Raw genomic sequence first — 19,788 nt, 5'->3', positions numbered from 1 at the left:
TAGAATTTCTCATGTAAGACCAAGGGTTAGGGAATGAAGGTTACCATATTCTATGCCAGGTAAAAGGCAAGAACTGAAGTCCAGAAAATAGAATTGCAGGAACATACAAAATTGGTATACAGAATTTGAACTAGGTACCAAGAAGAGAAGAACAAACATCAACAGGATGATAATAAATGTGAATTAGTTCAGGAATCATCTGGCCAGGCTTTGTTGTCTACAGCTTCTCTTTTTTTTTTAAAAGACCAGATGTTAGTTAATGTAGTCAGGTTTAAAGGATCTAGATTGGGTCATATATCTTAGATGCCAGAAGGACTGGTGTAAAGGAAAGAGGTTTGTGTAAGGAGTACTCATGTAAAAAAGCTACTCTCCTCTCAGTAACATGACAACATGTCCCTGTTTATTTGACTTTTGCAATTATTAGCTACAGTATCAGTGATTAACTTAGTGATATACTTTAGTTTTCTTGTAAAAGTGAAAGAATACTGTGTCCCATACTTCTCTTTTTAATAAACTTGTGAATTTACCTGAGAATATTTGATCCCATTTGTTTAAGGTAATTTATCAGTCACAATATCAGTAAAAAGTCTGGTCACTTATTTCAGTGCAGGAACCTTTGTCAATACATTAACTCAGGGTGCAAAAAAGACCACACACATAATAGTCTATCTGCCATTGGATGGTTTGAATATGTTTCTTCTCCCTGTTTGACTTTGTTTTCCAATCTATACAATAGAAGATTAGAATATTGGGTCAGAGGTTGTAAGCTGGTGACCTATGAATTAAAGTAAGCCAACAAACTATTAGTTTGGTCAAGGCAGTGGGTTTTTCCTTTTATTTAATCTTCTTTTAATGAGTTCTAACATATTTATGTAGGGCATACACACTCATGTTTGACTGGGGACCCACTGGCCCACCCCAACCACTGATTTACATCTAGACTCAACGTTTGCTGGATGAGTACTGAAAAGACTTGAGTTTGTGGTTCTTGGATTATACTTTTTTTTTCTTCAAATTTCTTTAGATTCCTAAGGTTTTATTTCTATAAAACCTCTTGAGAGAGTGAGGGTTATTTCTCACCCTGCATTAGGAGAAAGATAGATGAGCTAGAAGAAAATTCTTACATGATGAGGGCTAACAAGTATCAGGCCATTTCCACACACCATCTCATTTAAATCTCAAAGCATGCTAGTGAGGTAGGTATTATCATACCCACTTTCAGGTGACAAAGTAGGCTCAGAAAATTTAATATTGGTTAGATAGCTTATCAATTGTGGGAATCAGCTTCAAATCCAGATGTTTTTCTCCAAAACCTCCCTATGCCCTAATTTCCCTTAGTGGACAGAAACTTTCCACAAGGATCTCTTTAATAATGAAGCTTTACGAAGACTTTGAAACATTGTCAAAGTTAGATATACAAAAGATGTCAGATATCTAACTACTTTACCAAATATTTTATTTGCATGTTGCTTTTTTTACTAGTAGGGGTTTTCCTTCATGCTGTGCTTGGCAACATACTTGACTTCTTAAATAGCTATATAGAATTGAGGAATATTGTTAGAAGAAATTTGGCTTTCATTTACACATTGATGTGACTTTGGGATTATGTCACAAATCACTCAAATTAGAAGTGTAAAGAGATTTTATTCCTATCACTTTTCTGTTTTGTCACAGAACACTAGCTATCTTATACATTCAATTTTTTTTTGTACAAAGTATCACTAAACTCAAGTGCCTTAATCTGGAAATAGTACTCAATTACCTAGAAATTGTACCTGACAGAACAGTTCTGGTAAGGTGAAGTTCAAGTATGTCTGAATGAAGGAAGACAGAGTGTTGGTATAATCACTGATTGAGCAGAAAACTTTTAGTTGTGTTGTATTTTCTATTGAGAGTTTTACAAAATTTTAATCTGCTAATATAAACAAAAACTTCATGTTTAAGATGATTTCCATGTTATGTTAGTCACTGAATTGGCTTATACTAAACATGGTGGCCAGCTAATATCCAAAATAAGACTGTCTGTTTTTAAAAGGGAAAAGAAGAAAAAGATGATACATTAAAAATTTAAGTAAAAAAAGAAAGGTGTATGGGGCACTTTCTGTAATTTTTAAAGTTTGGATTAACCAGCATTCATCTGACTTGCCTAAATGATTGAGTCAATAATTTTTAATTTTATTGTATTTTACTTAAAACAAACAGTGTTCAAATTGACTGGTAAATATTTTCTTCAAGCATAATGTAAATTATCATAAGACTTAATATTAAAGCAGTTAGACTGGTGAATTCTACTTTCTATGAGTGGAGCTTGGGGAGTGAGGGAAAGAAGTACAGAAACTGCTGCCCTTTTCAGATGATTCACAAATGTGCTAATTATGTGTCAGATATAAAAGTTGAGGCATTATGACCTTCAAGCCAACAAGAGACCTTTTCAAGTAAGCCATTTCCATGTACATTAATAAAATGAACAATATCCTTCCACAGTGAAATAATGTATGGCTGTTATTTTATTATATGTAAATGCAAACCAAAGAGTTGTTTCACTATTGACATCTTAAACATAACGCTGTAAAAGAGCAAAGACCATAAATCCATTTAGGTAACATTTTGTGGTACTCTACAAACAGTGATCTGAAGATATATTTGTTGTTTGCTTCCATTGCATGAAACTAGCATGTGATTTCTCTCCAACTGAATGCACTTTGGATTTGAGCAGTAAAAACTGCAATATGTTAAAGTATATAATAACCAGCAGAGACATTAGGAAAGTTAGAAAACTAATTATAGAAAAGAGATTTCTTTGCAGTGTTGAAGACAGTGAGGTATCTTGTAAACCAGAGAAAATGTGGCCCCTGTACAAACACTCAGTTGCTAGCAAGAGGAATGTTGAATAAGAGTGACAGAGGAAAGGAATGGAATCTCATGCTCTTTCTCATGGCTCTGTAATCGTATGAAGAAAGTATTTGTACATATAGAATTTGCTTGAATCAAATTGACTGCAGGACATGGAGTTGTAGTAGAAAATCAAGAACTGGAAGAAGAGTATGATTATCTTGTATTTGTTCAGGTTTGTAGAATATTTGATGCTGAATAAAACATGAATAAAGAAATAGTCATGCTTAATGCAACTTAAGTATGCATAATAGACCTCTGGGAAATAAACCAGTTACAAACTTAAACCACGATCATATGAGTTTCCAAGAACTTATTAGCATTCAGTCCATAGACAAACCTTTTTTTTTCAGTCCCACAGGAAACCAACATAGTCAGCATCTTATTATGTGCTAGATGTTGATACGAAGAGACTGTATAGGGTTTACTGATTCACTCGCCAGTCTTCCCTTTGGTTTTAAACAATTCCCTAAGTTTCTGAGTTGTTATTTGTTTTAGTAGATTCTCTGAATAACTCCATAAAACAGATGCCAGTGACATTTATGGGAATGCTGCTGTTTGTCACTGAGATTTTCAATAAATATGTACATGTTCTTACTTGTCTAGTATAATAAATGTTTCTGCATTTGCTTGGCAATCTGAAATAATTTCTATTATTTTGGATTGTATTTAAGGTGGCAAATCTTGCTTGTTCCATGTCAACAAATGAAGATGGGATTAAAATTGTCAAAATTGCAGCCAGTCACCTGGAAACCTTGTGTCCACAGGTATGATAACTAAGTTACTACCTCTTTTCATTAAACTATATATATGTGAATATATAGTTATTATATATAATATGCAATATAATTATAATTCTATATAATATATAATATGTAACATAAATATAATGCTTCAGACTTTAATACATATGACATTAAAATATTATTTTAAACACAGAAGATGACGCCTCCTAAGATTTTGGTTTATTTTTTACTAAGTACCTAGTACTTTGCTTAGCACCTGGTTCTTGTAACTTCCCCTAAGGGACTGTATCAGAATTTTTTAAGGGAAGGATATAGTTTGAAATCAAAACAGTGCTTTCTCCGATAGATGTGATTTATTTTTAGTCATAATTCATTTTAAAATTTCTAACAGTATGAAAGGAATAACTCCCAACACCCCTCCACCCTTTATCGTAAGAAGTCTTAAGTCTGAAAAAAATCAAGAAATGTTTTCTTGTCTGAAATTCAGAAATTTATTAAGATCTGAAGAGCAGAACATTTTTAGGGAATTATTTCTAGATGACTAATAGCTTTGTAGCCATGAATCAGGATACACATAAAGGCACTATTAAACACCTCATCTTAGAAAATCAAGAAATAATATGAGTAATTAGTTCCTAATAAAGACCACAAGCATTGTAAGGCTATGACATATAACAATGAGTAGAGACTTCAAGCCTCTGCTAAGATTCTCATTTTACTAAAAGTAGAGTATGTGTTAATTCCTGACTTGCCTTGCTGACAATTTCATCTTTAAGAATATTGAAGAAACAGTATGGGAGACTGCTTCTTGGGACTTAATGTTGATTAATAAGTACACACTGGCTGGAGAAGTGGAGTCTAGAGTACTTGCAACTGTGATTTCATAACTGATGTCAGTTTTTTATGAGATCTCACAGAGAACCTGAATACTGCAATGTAATCTCTAAATTGGTCAAATCACTTACATTCCCCCCAATAGTCTGTGAGAGTTCTCGTTTCTCTGTGTGTGGATAGCATTTGATGCTGTCTCTTTTTAAAATGTCTTTTGAATCTGAAGGGTATTAAGTATATCTCATTGGTTTTAATTTATAATTTCCTGATTACTAAAGAGAACATTTTTTTCAAATGGGGTTTATTAACCATTTGGCTTTCTAATTCTGTGAATTGCTCAAACCCTTTGCCCATTTTTAGTCAGGTTGTCTTTTTTGTTGTGGTTGATGTTGCATTGCTTAGATTTGTTAAAAATATCATCTGTTGACTGTAGCTTTTAACTTTTAAAGTAATAGTTTAATCACAGGGAATGTTAAGAACTTTAATGTAAACATATGCTCTATCTTTTAATTCTTTCAATAGATTTTTTAGTACCTACCCTGGGCTATGTTTTATTGGTTTCTGCCTTAAAAAATTCTTCCAATAAAAACCATTACATAGTTCCCACATTTTTTTAAAAAAAGTTTGAAGTATTGTTATTTAACACTTAGATCTTTACTTCATCTGAATAGGTCCATTTTTTTTCAACAGTGCTGCTAACTAGTCCACCATCATGTATTAAATAGCGGATCCTTTCCCAATTAATGTGAAATACTACTATTGTTTCATTCACACACACTTTTTAAATGTTCCCATTGTTTAATATATATATATATATATATATATATACACATATATGTATTATATACTATTCACATATATAATAAATATATATGTAGCACATATTTTATATAATACACTGTACATATATAATACATACATATTGTTTGTGTAATTTTTTACTAATATTCTATATGTAAATATAGATTGATAGATAAATTGAAATATGTTTCAAGGTATAAAAGTTTCTGGAATTTGTTTTGTTCCACTGGTCTACTTTATCCCAGCAACAATATCATATGTCTTAAATACGGTTTTATGCTAAAAATCTTACAGGCAAGTTTTCTCACCTTGATTTTTTCTTTGAATTGTTACTGTTCTTACTTTTTGCTCTTTCATGTAAATTTCAGGATCAACCTGTCATATTGCATGAAAACACATGTTAGACTTAAAATTGTTAAAATGCTTTAGATTTTGATTATTTTAGGGAATAATGATTCTTTTAAGATATTGAATCTTTCCATTAATAAACACACTTTATGTATCTCCATAGTCAGATATTTTTTATATACTTTGGGGACTTTAGATTTTTATGATTTATTACAATAAATTCCATAGCTATATGCTGATGGCTTCCAAATTTTTCTCTCCTGGTCTTACTTCTCTCCTAAAGACTCAAATATCTATTTTTCCCTTCACATTTCTACTTTGATATCTAGAAGACATCTAAAAAATTACCCAACATGGAACTCCATATTTTTCCAACCTCATCTCATTCTGCTGCTTCTTCAGTCTTACCAATTTTACTCAAATGGAATGGCCATTCACCTAGTTGCTTTGGGACAAAACCTAGAGGTTTCCTTTCTTCATTCAGTAAATACTTATTGGACAATATCATGTGGTAGGCATTGTTTCATTGTTTATACATCTGGGGGAAAAAGTAGTAAAAAAAAACAACAGACAAAAATACTTGTCTTTTCCAAAATCTTAACAATTACAGACTATCTACTTTTAAAAGAACATATGGGATGTGAACAGTTCCCAGGAATGGGCTGTTTTAATTTGTCTGACTTCTCTCAGACTGTTCAAGTACAGTTGGACAATATCCATCATATCATAGACAAATTTTCACAAATGCCTAGGGTGCCTAACTGGTTTTCTTGGCTTCACTGGAGTTGGCTGGTAATTATAGATCTGCTTTGGTTATGTAACTGTATTATTATTATGTTAATGTGTGTGCGCGATTTAATTAGTAGTTTAAAACCTATACATGCTTAAGTTACTCTACAAGAAGATATGTCAAAGAGATAATCAATCTTCCCATGTTTTCTTCCGTCTGCTACTTCTATAGCTTTTCTTCTTCCTTCCTAATTACAACCCTTAAATAGAATTCGTGCCTCATATCGAACTTACCGAGTATCATAATTCCTCCAAGTGGTAAAGATACCTCAAGACAAATGCTGGGCATAGAAGCCACAGGGCATTAATATGCAAAGAAGTAAAAAGCTAACCTTTTCAAACAGTATGGCTTCTCTCTCACTTATCAACTTTACATTTCCCTGTATGGCCCCGGAAGATGACTGGTTCCCAGAGACGGGTAAGATTCCTCAAGGGAGGAACAACCTAAGACAGGCACAGTCGCAGGGGGGCCATCAGGTGAGAAATTGGGGATCAACAGAGGTGAGGCTTAGAACCTCACCCCCCCGTTCTGAGAGAAATCTTCTGCATACGTGGATGTTTTATTGCCCTTGTCCAGCTTGGATTAACACATAGTCTACAGGCACACACCTGATCATCTACATTTGCTCTCTTGCAACACTAAACTATGTTTTCTACCTTTATCTTGCATCTACCTACCACTTCAGCATTTTATTAAAAATAATAATAATAATAATAAAGGGAGAAATGTGGGATCCACATATAAATCAAGTATAAAAATCAAACGAATATTCATATTTGACCTGATTGTTTATAGTTCATGATGCGTGATCAAAACCGAAAGTTTCTGTGATGACTGCCCTTGTACTGTTCACCATGTAAGAACTTATTCACTATGTAAGAATTTGTTCACCATGTAAGAACTTGTTCGTTATGCTTCAGAAGATTGGAGACTGATGAGAATTAGGCTGGGGGTGGATTAATGATTGTGCATTGAGCATTGACTCCCCTATACAGAATTTTATTGTTGTTAACAACCATTTGATCAATAAATATGAGATGCCCTCTCAAAAAAAAAAAATACTTGTCTTTGTGAAGTTTATATTCTAATGAGGTCTAATGGCTGTTTTTCCTACCAAATCCAGTAACAAGTCCTATCAATTCCACCAAAAATATGCATCTTAAGTCTATATACTTTTCTCCATCTTATACATCAACATCTTAGCCTGTGCAACTATCACTTTGTCTTTAACTACAGAAAATATCACCTGTATTGTTTCCATGCTTATACTCAATCTAGTAACTATATAAAAAGCAATGTGGATAGCACTTAATGCTGCCACTTTTTAAAATGTCTTTTCAATCTGAAGAGTATTAAGTATATCTCATTGGTTTTAATTTATAATTTCCTGATTACTGAAGAGAACATTTCAGCAAAGTAAAACTTTAAAGATGTTTACCACAGCAATTGCTTTCCTTAGCTTTTTAAGGTAAAATGCAGACATTGTGTTAATGGCTTACTCAGACATATATGAACCTCCTACTGCCTAGCTTCCAGCCCCACCCCATATCAATTTCCTTTTCACTTATAAAATCTCTGCACATTGGCCTTTCAGTTTCTAGATCACAATAAGCTCCTTTTCACCTAAGGGAGTGTGCACTTGGTGATTTCCCAGTGCTCTTTTCCCATATGGCGAAATGGATAGCTCTGTTTGTTCAGTTCATGGGGACTCAGCTCAAATATCACCTTCTCAAAGATCAGTCTCCTTAAATCACTCCTCCATCTGTACCTTATTATGTGATCATTTTTCTTTCTTTCAGTGTCTCTATCACAATCTGAAATTATATTTTATATTGTTATGTTTTACTGTATATTTGCCTCAGTCAACCTTAGAGTTCATGAAGGCATTGGTTTAGTCTTCCTTCCTTGCTACTTCTATCCATTGTGTGCAGCAGAAATGTGGCATATATCAAATATTCAATACCTATTTTTCAATGTGTAAATGAATGACAGGGTTTCTAGAATGATAAATCATTTTATCTTTAGAGAGGGTAGCAAGGCTTTTGGCAACAGCTCTTGTGATACTCTTTCTGATGGGGCATGTCTTCTTTTGACAACATAAAAAGAAATTACAGTATAATTAGTTTGAGTTGCAGCTGATGAAAAAAAAGTCCTTAAAATGGCTTATTAATGTGTAGTTGCTAGCCAAGGGCGAGACTTCTACTGATACGCTAAACTGATCTGTTCTTGACCTTTCTCATTTCAGTGTTTTATTAGTGATTTGGACAAAATTATAAAACAATGTTCTTGAAATTTTCAGTTAACAATAAGAGGACACAGGAAAAGTATTAGCTAAAAGAATCCAGTTACAAAGAATTAGGATATTCTAGAATATGGACTAAATCTTAGTATCCACATGAAATATAATAGCTATAAACATCAAACCATAGATACTGGTCACTATAGAACAAATTACAAAAGGTGAAGAGGTTCTACTTGATACCAATCTCAATTTGAATCAACAATGTGGTGAAGCTATCAGAAACACTAATATGATTTAATATTTTTCATCAAAGAATAAGTTTGAAAACTTATTCCCAAACTTCTCTGTACTAAAATTACTTTTAAACTGTATGTTCTTTTATGTAGTGTATCCTGGAACTCAAAATTAGTAAGTCTGGAGTGTACCCCAGTTGTGTGCATATGTCTGTGCATACATGTGTGTAAGTTCAATATATGATGAAATAAAACATGCATATACATTGAGATACACTAATTGCAGATCCAGCAATTTGTATGTGCGTGCATGCACTTAAGCCTGTAAGGTTTTTTTGCAGCTTTATCTGTAATGTCAAAAGTTAGAACCAACTAAAATGACTGTTAGCAGAAAATGTTAAAAGCTGTTTAAAGTAGTTAAATCAGCTTAATATATGTTTTGAGATGTAAGATACCCAGGATAAGTGGAAAGGGCAGATTTCAGATGAGTACGTATATTATCTCATTTATGTGAAAAAAAGGAGATAGATTGAGCCATATGTTTATGTAGGCATAGAAAATTTTTCCAAAAGGTTCTTATGAGAATTTTAATAGTGATTACTTACAAGAAGTGTGACTGGGGACAAAGGACAGCGAGGAATACTTTTACATTCCATTTATTTCTATTAGGACTCTTAATTTAACCAGAACTAAGTATTTTATTAATTTCTGAACAAAATGAACCAATTAAAAAATTTCCAGATTGATTCTGGTATGAGTCAAGTTGAGAAAACACATGGTCAGGAGGAACTGACAGTAGGAACACTTAATTTCTGTTAGCTAAATAAGATTGAATTAACCTAGGTTCCAGTGATTGGATCATCCTGGTTCTTACTGTGTCTAAAAGGACTACAACTAATAATACTTTGCCCAGTTATATGTGTCACATTAAAAAAAACAGTCACTGGAACATATTTAGGAGAGGATGTATGAAATAATGGCATATCTTGAAACTATGTCATAAGAAAAACTCATAAAAGCAATGGGGAATTTCTAGGCAGGAAAAGGTAAGACTTGGAGAAACATGATGAATCTCTTTGAATCTTTAAAGGATAATGTTGTGAAGAATTGGGCTGAAGGTTCCTGAGGAGCAGAACTATGACCTTTAAGTTTGAGCTAGCAGGATACCAATTTCATCTCAATATAGAATGAGTTTTCTAACACAGCAATCCTGAAAGGGATTGGAGTTTATTGAGAAAGAGGGATTTGGAGTTTCTCAATGCCAAAGACATTAAAACACATGGAGAGTGACCAATTGACCAGGCTATTGTTCAGAGGGTACATGCCTTGGGTGAGAAGTTGGCCTACAAGCCTTTAATTGCCAGGATCTCCATCCTGAAATCCTCTATTGGTTTTGTCTTTTGTATAAAGGAAAAAAATGTGCTCTGGATGAGAGCTTTGCCGGAGTGCTATAGCTGTTTGAACTCAACCAGGTGAAAGGATAAAGCTCTCTATAGGGCTTGACCCTTGTTCCATTTTAACAAGTGACTTGGGAGGATATTTTAAAAGAAACATTTTGTATTTGCATATGGCACAAAAATAAAAAAGATAGGCTTCAAAGTTCTAAAGTATGTTGATAATTTAGACTAATGTTTGAAAGCTCATAAAGTGAAATTTAATAAAGGTGAATATAAAGTCAGGGCTTCGGTTAAGTAAAATCTATTGCATAAGCGAATCAGAAAAACATTGCTTATCATAAGAACCTCAGGGACCAGGAGTCAAGAGGGGCATTTGTTATCTAGCTCAATGAATTACAAGCACTAGTCCATGAAAGTATTTTCATGGTCTATAGTGAAATTAGTTCAGTATAGTTAGCTTTCTTCATCAAGTAAAATTTATTCAACATTTTATCAGAAATTTATGTACTTTTTACTTGTTTGATATCCATCAGAATATTTGATTTATGAATAGTTTTTTTCATATGGTTATTGGTTTAATTGGCAAAACAAAAGTGTCCCAACCCTACATTAGTTATTTCCCTTTCTCTACCTCCTTCTTTCAAAATTATTAATCACCTGAAAAATCAAGAAAATTAAAAGAACTAATTTAGGTGACTCAGCTATACAAGTTAGTAATGTGGCATGGGGACCATTATACAGTTTTAAAATGATTGATGCTTAGCTTGTGAAATGTACTTGGCATGGGGATATCTAGAATACCATGCTGGGTTCAGGCCCTGCAGTTTAAGGCAAGGCAGAAAAATGATGAGATTTTTTAAGCCATAGTGAGCTGTTAACTAATCACTGAATGTGTTTAAACAAGAGCCAAATAGACTGTGCCTTGTGAAAAGAGAAGAGAGAAAGAATGCTGGAACAGAGTTTCACTATTGATTGGGTGGTGGAGGTATGAGATGGTCTTAAAGGTTCTTTCTGTGAATAAGATTCTTTAATTCATAAAAAGCGTGGCAAGAACCTAGGATATTTTCCCTATGGAAATAAGACAAACTCAATTAGACAAACTCGCACAAATGCTTAGATTTTCCAAAATCAAGCCAAGTTTCTAATCACTGTCATTTTTGAGTCAATATCTGGTACAACTTTGTTGTATCTTCTTTGTGGTTTATCTGCCTCATCAGCTGGTATCCAGTGACCTGACAGAGCTAAAACAGCTTGCAGAGGCATCTGCTTGATTTTCAGTGATGTGCTTGGAGATCTATTTTTATAAGTTGCTGATTGGAAATATATAATTACTTTCTAAAAATGTTGTATATTGGATGTTTTGAAAACAGGAAGGGAAGTCCAAATTGTCCCAGACATAGAAGCTTGTGAGGTATAAAAAGAGCAAAGTCACTGGGGCAGGGTGTGCACTGGAGATCTCCTGTATTCATATTTAAACATGGAAAAATGTAACCTCCACAAGGGCAGGAGTTTTTGGTCCACTGATGTATCCTATAAATAATGCCTGATACAAAATAGGCACTCAGTACATGTTTGTGGAATGAATGATTATATCTGCATGGACTTATTTAACATTGTAGACATTGGCAGGAAGATGGTGAAAGGCAGCACTATTTCTCATCCTTTGTTTTCTGGGAGGTGTAGAAACTCCCAATTTCTAACCAAAGTGATAAAAGGTCTCTGTGTAACATTTTGTCTGCTTGAAGTGCAAGTCATGTGAAGTGACTGGCATTATCTCCCTTAGCATGGACAGGGCTGTTTTGTTACAACAGCAGCCTGATGAAGTTATGATGTGTTCCTGTATTTAGTACATGCCTCAGTAAGGACACTGGGCTCTGTCTTTCCAATGGAAGCACGTGTCCTGATTTGTATGGGGGTTTTGTTTGTTTTTGTGATTGAGAAGGTGGCATGTCTATGAATGGAAAGCACTGAATTTTCTAAGTATCATGCTCTGGGGAAGCATATATGTTTTCTTTCATCTTCTGTAGATGATGATGATGATGATGGATATTTTGTTTGGAACTAAATAAAACTATAGGACCCAAATAATCAATTTGAAATAATCATTTTCTTAAGAATTCTATGGGATGGAACACAGGAAGATGGCGGCGTGAGTAGTTCAGAGGAAATCTCCTCCCCAAAACATATATAGTTATGAAAATACAATAAATACAACTATTCCTAAAAGAGACACCAGTGGATGCAGTACAACAGCCAGGATACATCTACATCTGCGAGAACTCAGCATCACACGAAGGGGGTAAGACACAAGCCATGGCCAGGCAGGACCTGAATGCTCCCCCACCCCAGAACCCAGCAGGAAGAAAGGAGTCAGAACAGGGAGGGAGTGAAAGCCCAGGACTGCTAAACAACCAGCTCTAGAAATCCGCACCTGGAACGCAGACACAAGGTGCACGGGTGCTGGATATTAGAGAAATGGAAAAGCAGAACCTGTGGGCAGGTCCCCGCAACCGGCGCCCCTGAGACAAAAGAAAAGTGAGTGCTTTCTGCAAGTCTTAAAGAGACAGGGACCCCATAGCTGGATGAAGTTGTCCTGGCAGCTGGGAATACCGGGGAAACTTAGGCGCCCTAAACCCCGGGGGAGGCAGTGCAGCTCTGAAGCCCCTCACAGGACTAGGCAGCCTGCTAGTCGTTCCTCCAACTGGCGCGGACCCTGACACACGGGCCCAGTAGCAGGAGAGTGGGAGCACCCACCGGGGTCGGAAGTGCTAGAAGGAATCGAGAGCAGACCCATGCGCCACAGGGCTAGCCCACAGTGGCGTGACCAAACAGCCCAGGTGCGGCTTGAGTGCACCGGTGGCAGTGAAGCCAGAGCCCGGTAGAAGCCTGCGCAGAAAAGCCCCATGCGCACCAGCAGCGGAGCCAGAGGGAGCAGGTGCACTCCCAGGAGCCGACTGGAATCCCAGCCCAACGCACAGCCGCCCAGGCCAGACCTAAAGGCCGCTGCTGCTACACAGCTGCCCACTAGCATGGAGGAGCGCACCTGGCGTGCCTGCCACTCCCTGCAGGGCTTTGCGCTGCTCTGACAGACACCCCGATCGCAGCAGATTAGGAGATTAACCCAGTGGCTGCTCCAGGAGTGCAGGTAGCCGTCACAGGAAGCGGAGAAGGGCAAGGCATCCAGCAAGCAGGAAAGGACTTTCTTCTCCCAGCTGACACACCTGCAACCTGCCTACAGCTACTGCAATCACCATGAAAAGGCAAAAAAATCTGGTCCAGACCAAGACAGTTACACCTGAGAAAGGATCTGCAGAGGCAGACCTAACCAATCTCCCTGAAAAAGAATTCAAAATAAGAATCATAAACATGCTGACAGAGCTGCAGAGAAATATGCAAGAGCTAAGGGATGAAGTCTAGAGGGAGATTACAGACATCTGGAGGGAAATCACAGATGTCCAGAGGGAGATTACAGAAGTGAAACAAACTCTGGAAGGATTTATAAGCAGAATGGATAGGACGCAAGAGGCCATTGATGGAATAGAAACCAGAGAACAGGAACACAGAAGTTGATGCAGAGAGAGATAAAAGGATCTCCAGGAATGAAACAATATTAAGAGAACTGTATGACCAATCTAAAAGGAACAATATCTGCATTATAGGGGTACCAGAGGAAGAATAGAGAGAAACAGGGGTAGAAAGTGTCTTGGAAGAAATAATTGCTGAGAACTTAACCAAACTGGGGATGGAAATAGTTGCTCAGACTACGGAGGCACACAGAACTCCCGAGAGACGGGATCCAAAGAGGACAACACCAAGACAAATAATAATTAAAATGACAAAGATCAAGGACAGGGACAGAGTATTAAAGGCAGCCAGAGAGAGTAAAAAGGTCACCTACAAAAGAAAACCCATCAGGCTATCATCAGACTTCTCAACAGAAACCTTACAGGCCAGAAGAGAATGGCATGATATATTTAATGCAATGAAACAGAAGGGCCTTGAACCAAGGATACTGTATCCAGCACGATTATCATTTAAATATGAAGGAGGGATTAAACAATTCCCAGACAAGCAAAAGTTGAGGGAATTTGCCTCCCACAAACCACCTCTACAGGGCATCCTACAGGGACTGCTCTAGATGGGAGCACTCCTAAAAAAAGCACACAACAAAACACCCAACATATGAAGAAGGGAGGAGGAGGAATAAGAAGGGAGAGAAATAAAGAATCATCAGACAACGTTTATAAGAGCTCAACAAGCGAGTTAAGTCAGACAGTAAGATAGTAAAGAAGCTAACCTTGAACCTTTGGTAACCACAAACTAAAAGCCTGCAATGCCAATAAGTTCATACCTTTCAATAATCACCCTAAATGTAAATGGACTGAATGCACCAATCAAAAGACACAGAGTAATTAAATGGATAAAAAAGCAAGACCCATCTATATGCTGCTTACAAGAGACTCACCTCAAACCCAAAGACATGCACAGATTAAAAGTCGAGGGTTGGAGAAAGATATTTCATGCAAACAACAGAGAGAAAAAAGCAGGTGTTGCAATACTAGTATCAGACAAAATAGACCACAAAATAAAGAAAGTAACAAGAGATAAAGAAGGACATTACATAATGATAAAGGGCTCAGTCCAACAAGAGGATTTAACCATTATAAACATATATGCACCCAATACAGGAGCACCAATATATGTGAAACAAGTACTAACAGAATTAAAGGAGGAAATAGAATGCAATGCATTCATTTTGGGAGACTTTAACACATCACTCACCCCAAAGGACAGATCCACGAGACAGAAAATAAGTAAGGACACAGAGACACTGAACAACACGCTAGAACAGATGGACCTAATAGACATCTATAGAACTCTACATCCAAAAGCAACAGGATACACATTCTTCTCAAGTGCACATGGAACATTCTCCAGAATAGACCACATACCAGGCCACAAAAAGAACCTCAGTAAATGCCAAAAGATTGAAATCCTACCAACCAACTTTTCAGACCTAAAGGTATAAAACTAGAAATAAATTGCACAAAGAAAGCAAAAAGGCTCACAAACACATGGAGGCTTAACAACATGCTCTTAAATAATCAATGGATCAATGACCAAATTAAAATGGAGATCCAGCAATATATGGAAACAAATGACAACAATAACACAAAGCTCCAACTTCTGTGGGACACAGCAAAAGCAGTCTTAAGAGGAAAGTATATAGCAATCCAGGCAGATTTAAAGAAGGAAGAACAATCCCAAATGAATGGTCTAATGTCACAATTATCGAAACTGGAAAAAGAAGAACAAATGAGGCCTAAGGTCAGCAGAAGGAGGGACATAATAAAGATCAGAGAAGAAATAAATAAAATTGAGAAGAATAAAACAATAGCAAAAAATCAATGAAAATAAGAGCTGGTTGTTCGAGAAAATAAACAAAATAGATAAGCCTCTAGCCAGACTTATTAACAGAAAAAGAGAGTCAACACACATCAACAGAATTAGAAACGAGAAAGGAAAAATCATGACGAATCCCACAGAAATACAAATAATTATTAGAGAATACTATGAAAACCTATATGCTAACAAGCTGGAAAACCTAGGAGAAATGGACAACTTCTTAGAAAAATACAACCTTCCAAGACTGAACCAGAAAGAAACAGAAAATCTAAACAGACCAATTACCAGCAACTAAATTGAATCAGTAATCAAAAAACTACCCAAGAACAAAACCCCTGGGCCAGATGGATTTACCTTGGAATTTTATCAAACATACAGAGAAGACATAACACCCATTCTCCTTAAAGGTTTACAAAAATTAGAAGAGGAGGGAATACTCCCAAACTCATTCTATGAAGCCAACATTACCCTAATGCCAAAACTAGTCAAAGACCCCACCAAAAAGGAAAAGTACAGACCAATATCCCTGATGAGCGCAGATGCAAAAATACTCAACAGAATATTAGTAAACCAAATTCAAAAATACATCAAGAGGATCATACACCATGACCAAGTGGGATTCATCCCAGGGATGCAAGGATGATACAACATTCGAAAATCCATCAACATCATCCACCACATCAACAAAAAGAAAGACAAAAACCACATGATCATCTCCATAGATGCTGAAAAAAGCATTCGACAAAATTCAACATCCATTCATGATAAAAAATCTCAACAAAGTGGGCATAGAGGACAAGTACCTCAACATAATAAAAGCCATATATGATAAACCCACAGCTAACATCATACTGAACAGCGAGAGGCTGAAAGCTTTTCCTCTGAGATCAGGAACAAGACAGGGATGCCCACTCTCCCCCCTGTTATTCAATGTGGTACTGGAGGTCCTAGCCATGGAAATCAGACAAAACAAAGAAATACAAGGAATCCAGATTGGTAAAGAGGAAGTCAAACTGTCACTATTTGCAGATGACATGATATTGTACATAAAAAACCCTAAAGACTCCACTGCAAAACTACTAGAACTAATATCAGAATTCAGCAAAGTTGCAGGATACAAAATTAACACACAGAAATCTGTAGCTTTCCTATACACTAACAATGAACTAATAGAAAGAGAAATCAGGAAAACAATTCCATCCACAATAGCATCAAAATGAATAAAATACCTAGGAATAAACCTAATCAAGGAAGTGAAAGACCTATACCCTGAAAACTACAAGACACTCTTAAGAGAAATTAAAGAGGTCACAAACAAATAGAAACTCATCCCATGCTCCTGGCTAGGAAGAATTAATATCTTCAAAATGGCCATCCTGACCAAAGCAATATACAGATTCGATGCAATCCGTATCAAATTACCCACAGCATTCTTCAATGAACTGGAACAAATAGTTCAAAAATTCATATGGAACCGTCAGCGACCCCGAATAGCCAATGTAATCCTGAGAAGGAAGAATAAAGTAGGGGGGATCTCGCTCCCCAACCTCAAGCTCTACTACAAAGCCACAGTAATCAAGACAATTTGGTACTGGCACAAAAACAGAGCCACAGACCAGTGGAACAGAATAGAGACTCCAGACATTAACCCAAACATATATGGCCAATTATATGAAAAGGAGCCATGGACATACAATGGGGAATGACACTCTCTTCAACAGATGGTGCTGGCAAAACTGGATAGCTACATGTAAGAGAATGAAACTGGATCACTGTCTAACCCAATACACAAAAGTAAACTCCAAATGGATCAAAGACCTGAATGTTAGTCATGAAACCATAAAACTCTTAGAAAAAAACATAGGCAAAAATCTCATGGACATAAACATGAGTGACTTCTTCATGAACATATCTCCCTGGACAAGGGAAACAAAGGCGAAAATGAACAAGTGGGACTATATCAAGCTAAAAACTTCTGTACAGCAAAGGACACCATCAACAGAACAAAAAGGCATCCTACAGTATGGGAGAACATATTCATAAATGACAGATCCAATAAAGGATTGACATCCAAAATATATAAAGAGCTCACACACCTCAACAAACAAAAAGCAAATAATCCAATTAAAAAATGGGCAGAGGAGCTGAATAGACAGTTCTCTAAAGAAGAAATCCAGATGGCCAACAGACACATGAAAAGATGCTCCACATCGCTAATCATCAGAGAAATGCAAATTAAAACCACAATGAGATATCACCTCACACCAGTAAGGATCGCTATCATCGAAAAGACAAACAACAACAAATGTTGGTGAGGTTGTGGAGAAAGGGGAACCCTCCTACACTGCTGGTGGGAATGTAAATTAGTTCAACCATTGTGGAAAGCAGTATGGAGGTTCCTCAGAATGCTCAAAATAGAAATACCATTTGACCCAGGAATTCCACTTCTAGGAATTTACCCTAAGAATGCAGCAGCCCAGTTTGAAAAAGACAGATGCACCCCTATGTTTATCACTGCACTGTTTACAATAGCCAAGATATGGAAGCAATCTAACTGTCCATCAGTAGATGAATGGATAAAGAAGATGTGGTACATATACACAATGGAATATTACGCAGCCATAAGAAAAAAACAGATCCTACCATTCGCAACAACATGGATGGAGCTAGAGGGTATTATGCTCAGTGAAATAAGCCAGGCGGAGAAAGACAAGTACCAAATGATTCACTCATATGTGGAGTATAAGAACAAAGAAAAAAATTGAAGGAACAAAACAGCAGCAGACTCACAGAACCCACGAATGGACTAACAGTTACCAAAGGGAAAGGGACTGGGGAGGATAGGTGGGAAGGGAGAGATAAGGGCGGGGAAAAAGAAAGGGGGCATTGCGATTAGAATGTATAGTGCGGGGGGGCACGGGGAGGGCTGCGCAACACAGAGAAGACAAGTAGTGATTTTACAGCATTTACTACCCAGATAGACAGTGACTGTGAAGGGGTTTGTTGGGGGGACTTGGTGAAGGGGGGATCCTAGTAGACATAATGTTCTTTCTGTAATTGTAGATTAATGATACCAAAATAAAAAATAAAAAAAAAGAATTCCATGGGAGCCTCTTACAATTATACCTAATTTATTTCTTTTCAGAGAATAGAAAAAATCCTCTAAGATTCTGCAAACCAAGAGATTTGTAAGACTATAAAAAGACTAAAATGAGGTGACTTTTTGGGTTTTTTTTAAAGCTGATCATGATCAAATGGTTAATGCTCAAGACTGTCTAGGGTGATTTCAGACTTGAAACCTGGGATCAGTCTTTTCCCTGTGGTGCCATGATATTTATGTGGGGAGACAGTGCTTGAGTGCAGCTACGAACACAGTTGCTTTGCAAGCCTGGAAACTAAGCTCTGTGTTATTGCACCATCATTGTTCTGTATCCTGTCCCAATTACAATCAGGCACTCCCTTCCACTCACTCCAAGAACCCCTTCCTTTCATAAATATTTGCTCACCACATATTGAGAACATCTATGAAGCTGGAGTGAGCCAGGTACAGGGAAAAGAGGTGTTGGGTCCCCACTGGAGCAGTTCTGAGGGATAAGGCCTGGGTTTAACCACGGGGGCACTTTATCTAAGAAAATCTGAGGTGGTTTCTCCTAGAAGAAGAAACTTAAGTTGTGGAAGATAAGTCATAGCCATTAAATTCAAGTAGGGAAAAGGGGTTAGGAATTCGGTATAGACTTAAAAGTAAGAAGCCAGGACTAAGTATGATTTAACACATAGGCTGAGGCAAGAAGTTAAATCACCAGCCAGAGCAGACTATGGTAGAGCCCTCATTTCCTCTTATGGTATACGCTGTAACAGTGACCCATGCCGGCCTGGGCAATGTTCTAGTCTTAGAGGAAAACAAAGATGGAACTTAGCTTAAGTTAAGTTTCTAATGAGAAGGGAGAATATATTATCCAGGTGGAAACAAAATGATATAACGGGAGGAGTATTAAAGTCCTGGGATGGAAGTTAGAGATTCGTATCAGGGGATTCAGGGAGAGCTCTCACAGAAAGGACATTTTCTATAGGCCTTAAAGGATAAGCAAGATTTGGACATTTG

The 19,788-nt window shown here is 36.7% G+C and overlaps 1 protein-coding gene across 4 annotated transcripts in view; it reads left to right on the top strand.

The window, feature by feature from the left end:
* CTNNA3 (catenin alpha 3) overlaps window positions 1-19,788 on the top strand; it is a 1,667,940-nt gene that overhangs the window by 1,080,630 nt on the left and 567,522 nt on the right. For all 4 annotated transcript variants that reach the window (XM_057505911.1, XM_057505908.1, XM_057505909.1 and 1 more), the window contains exon 10: window positions 3,567-3,659. In XM_057505911.1, coding sequence (XP_057361894.1) covers window positions 3,567-3,659 — 93 coding nt within the window. The remainder of the gene's footprint in view (window positions 1-3,566; window positions 3,660-19,788) is intronic.

The sequence above is a fragment of the Manis pentadactyla genome, chromosome 8, assembly GCF_030020395.1.
Source record: "Manis pentadactyla isolate mManPen7 chromosome 8, mManPen7.hap1, whole genome shotgun sequence".
NCBI classification, from domain to species: Eukaryota; Metazoa; Chordata; class Mammalia; order Pholidota; family Manidae; genus Manis; species Manis pentadactyla.
Note: the sequence above shows the minus strand (reverse complement) of the source record. Positions and strands in the feature narration are given on the sequence as shown.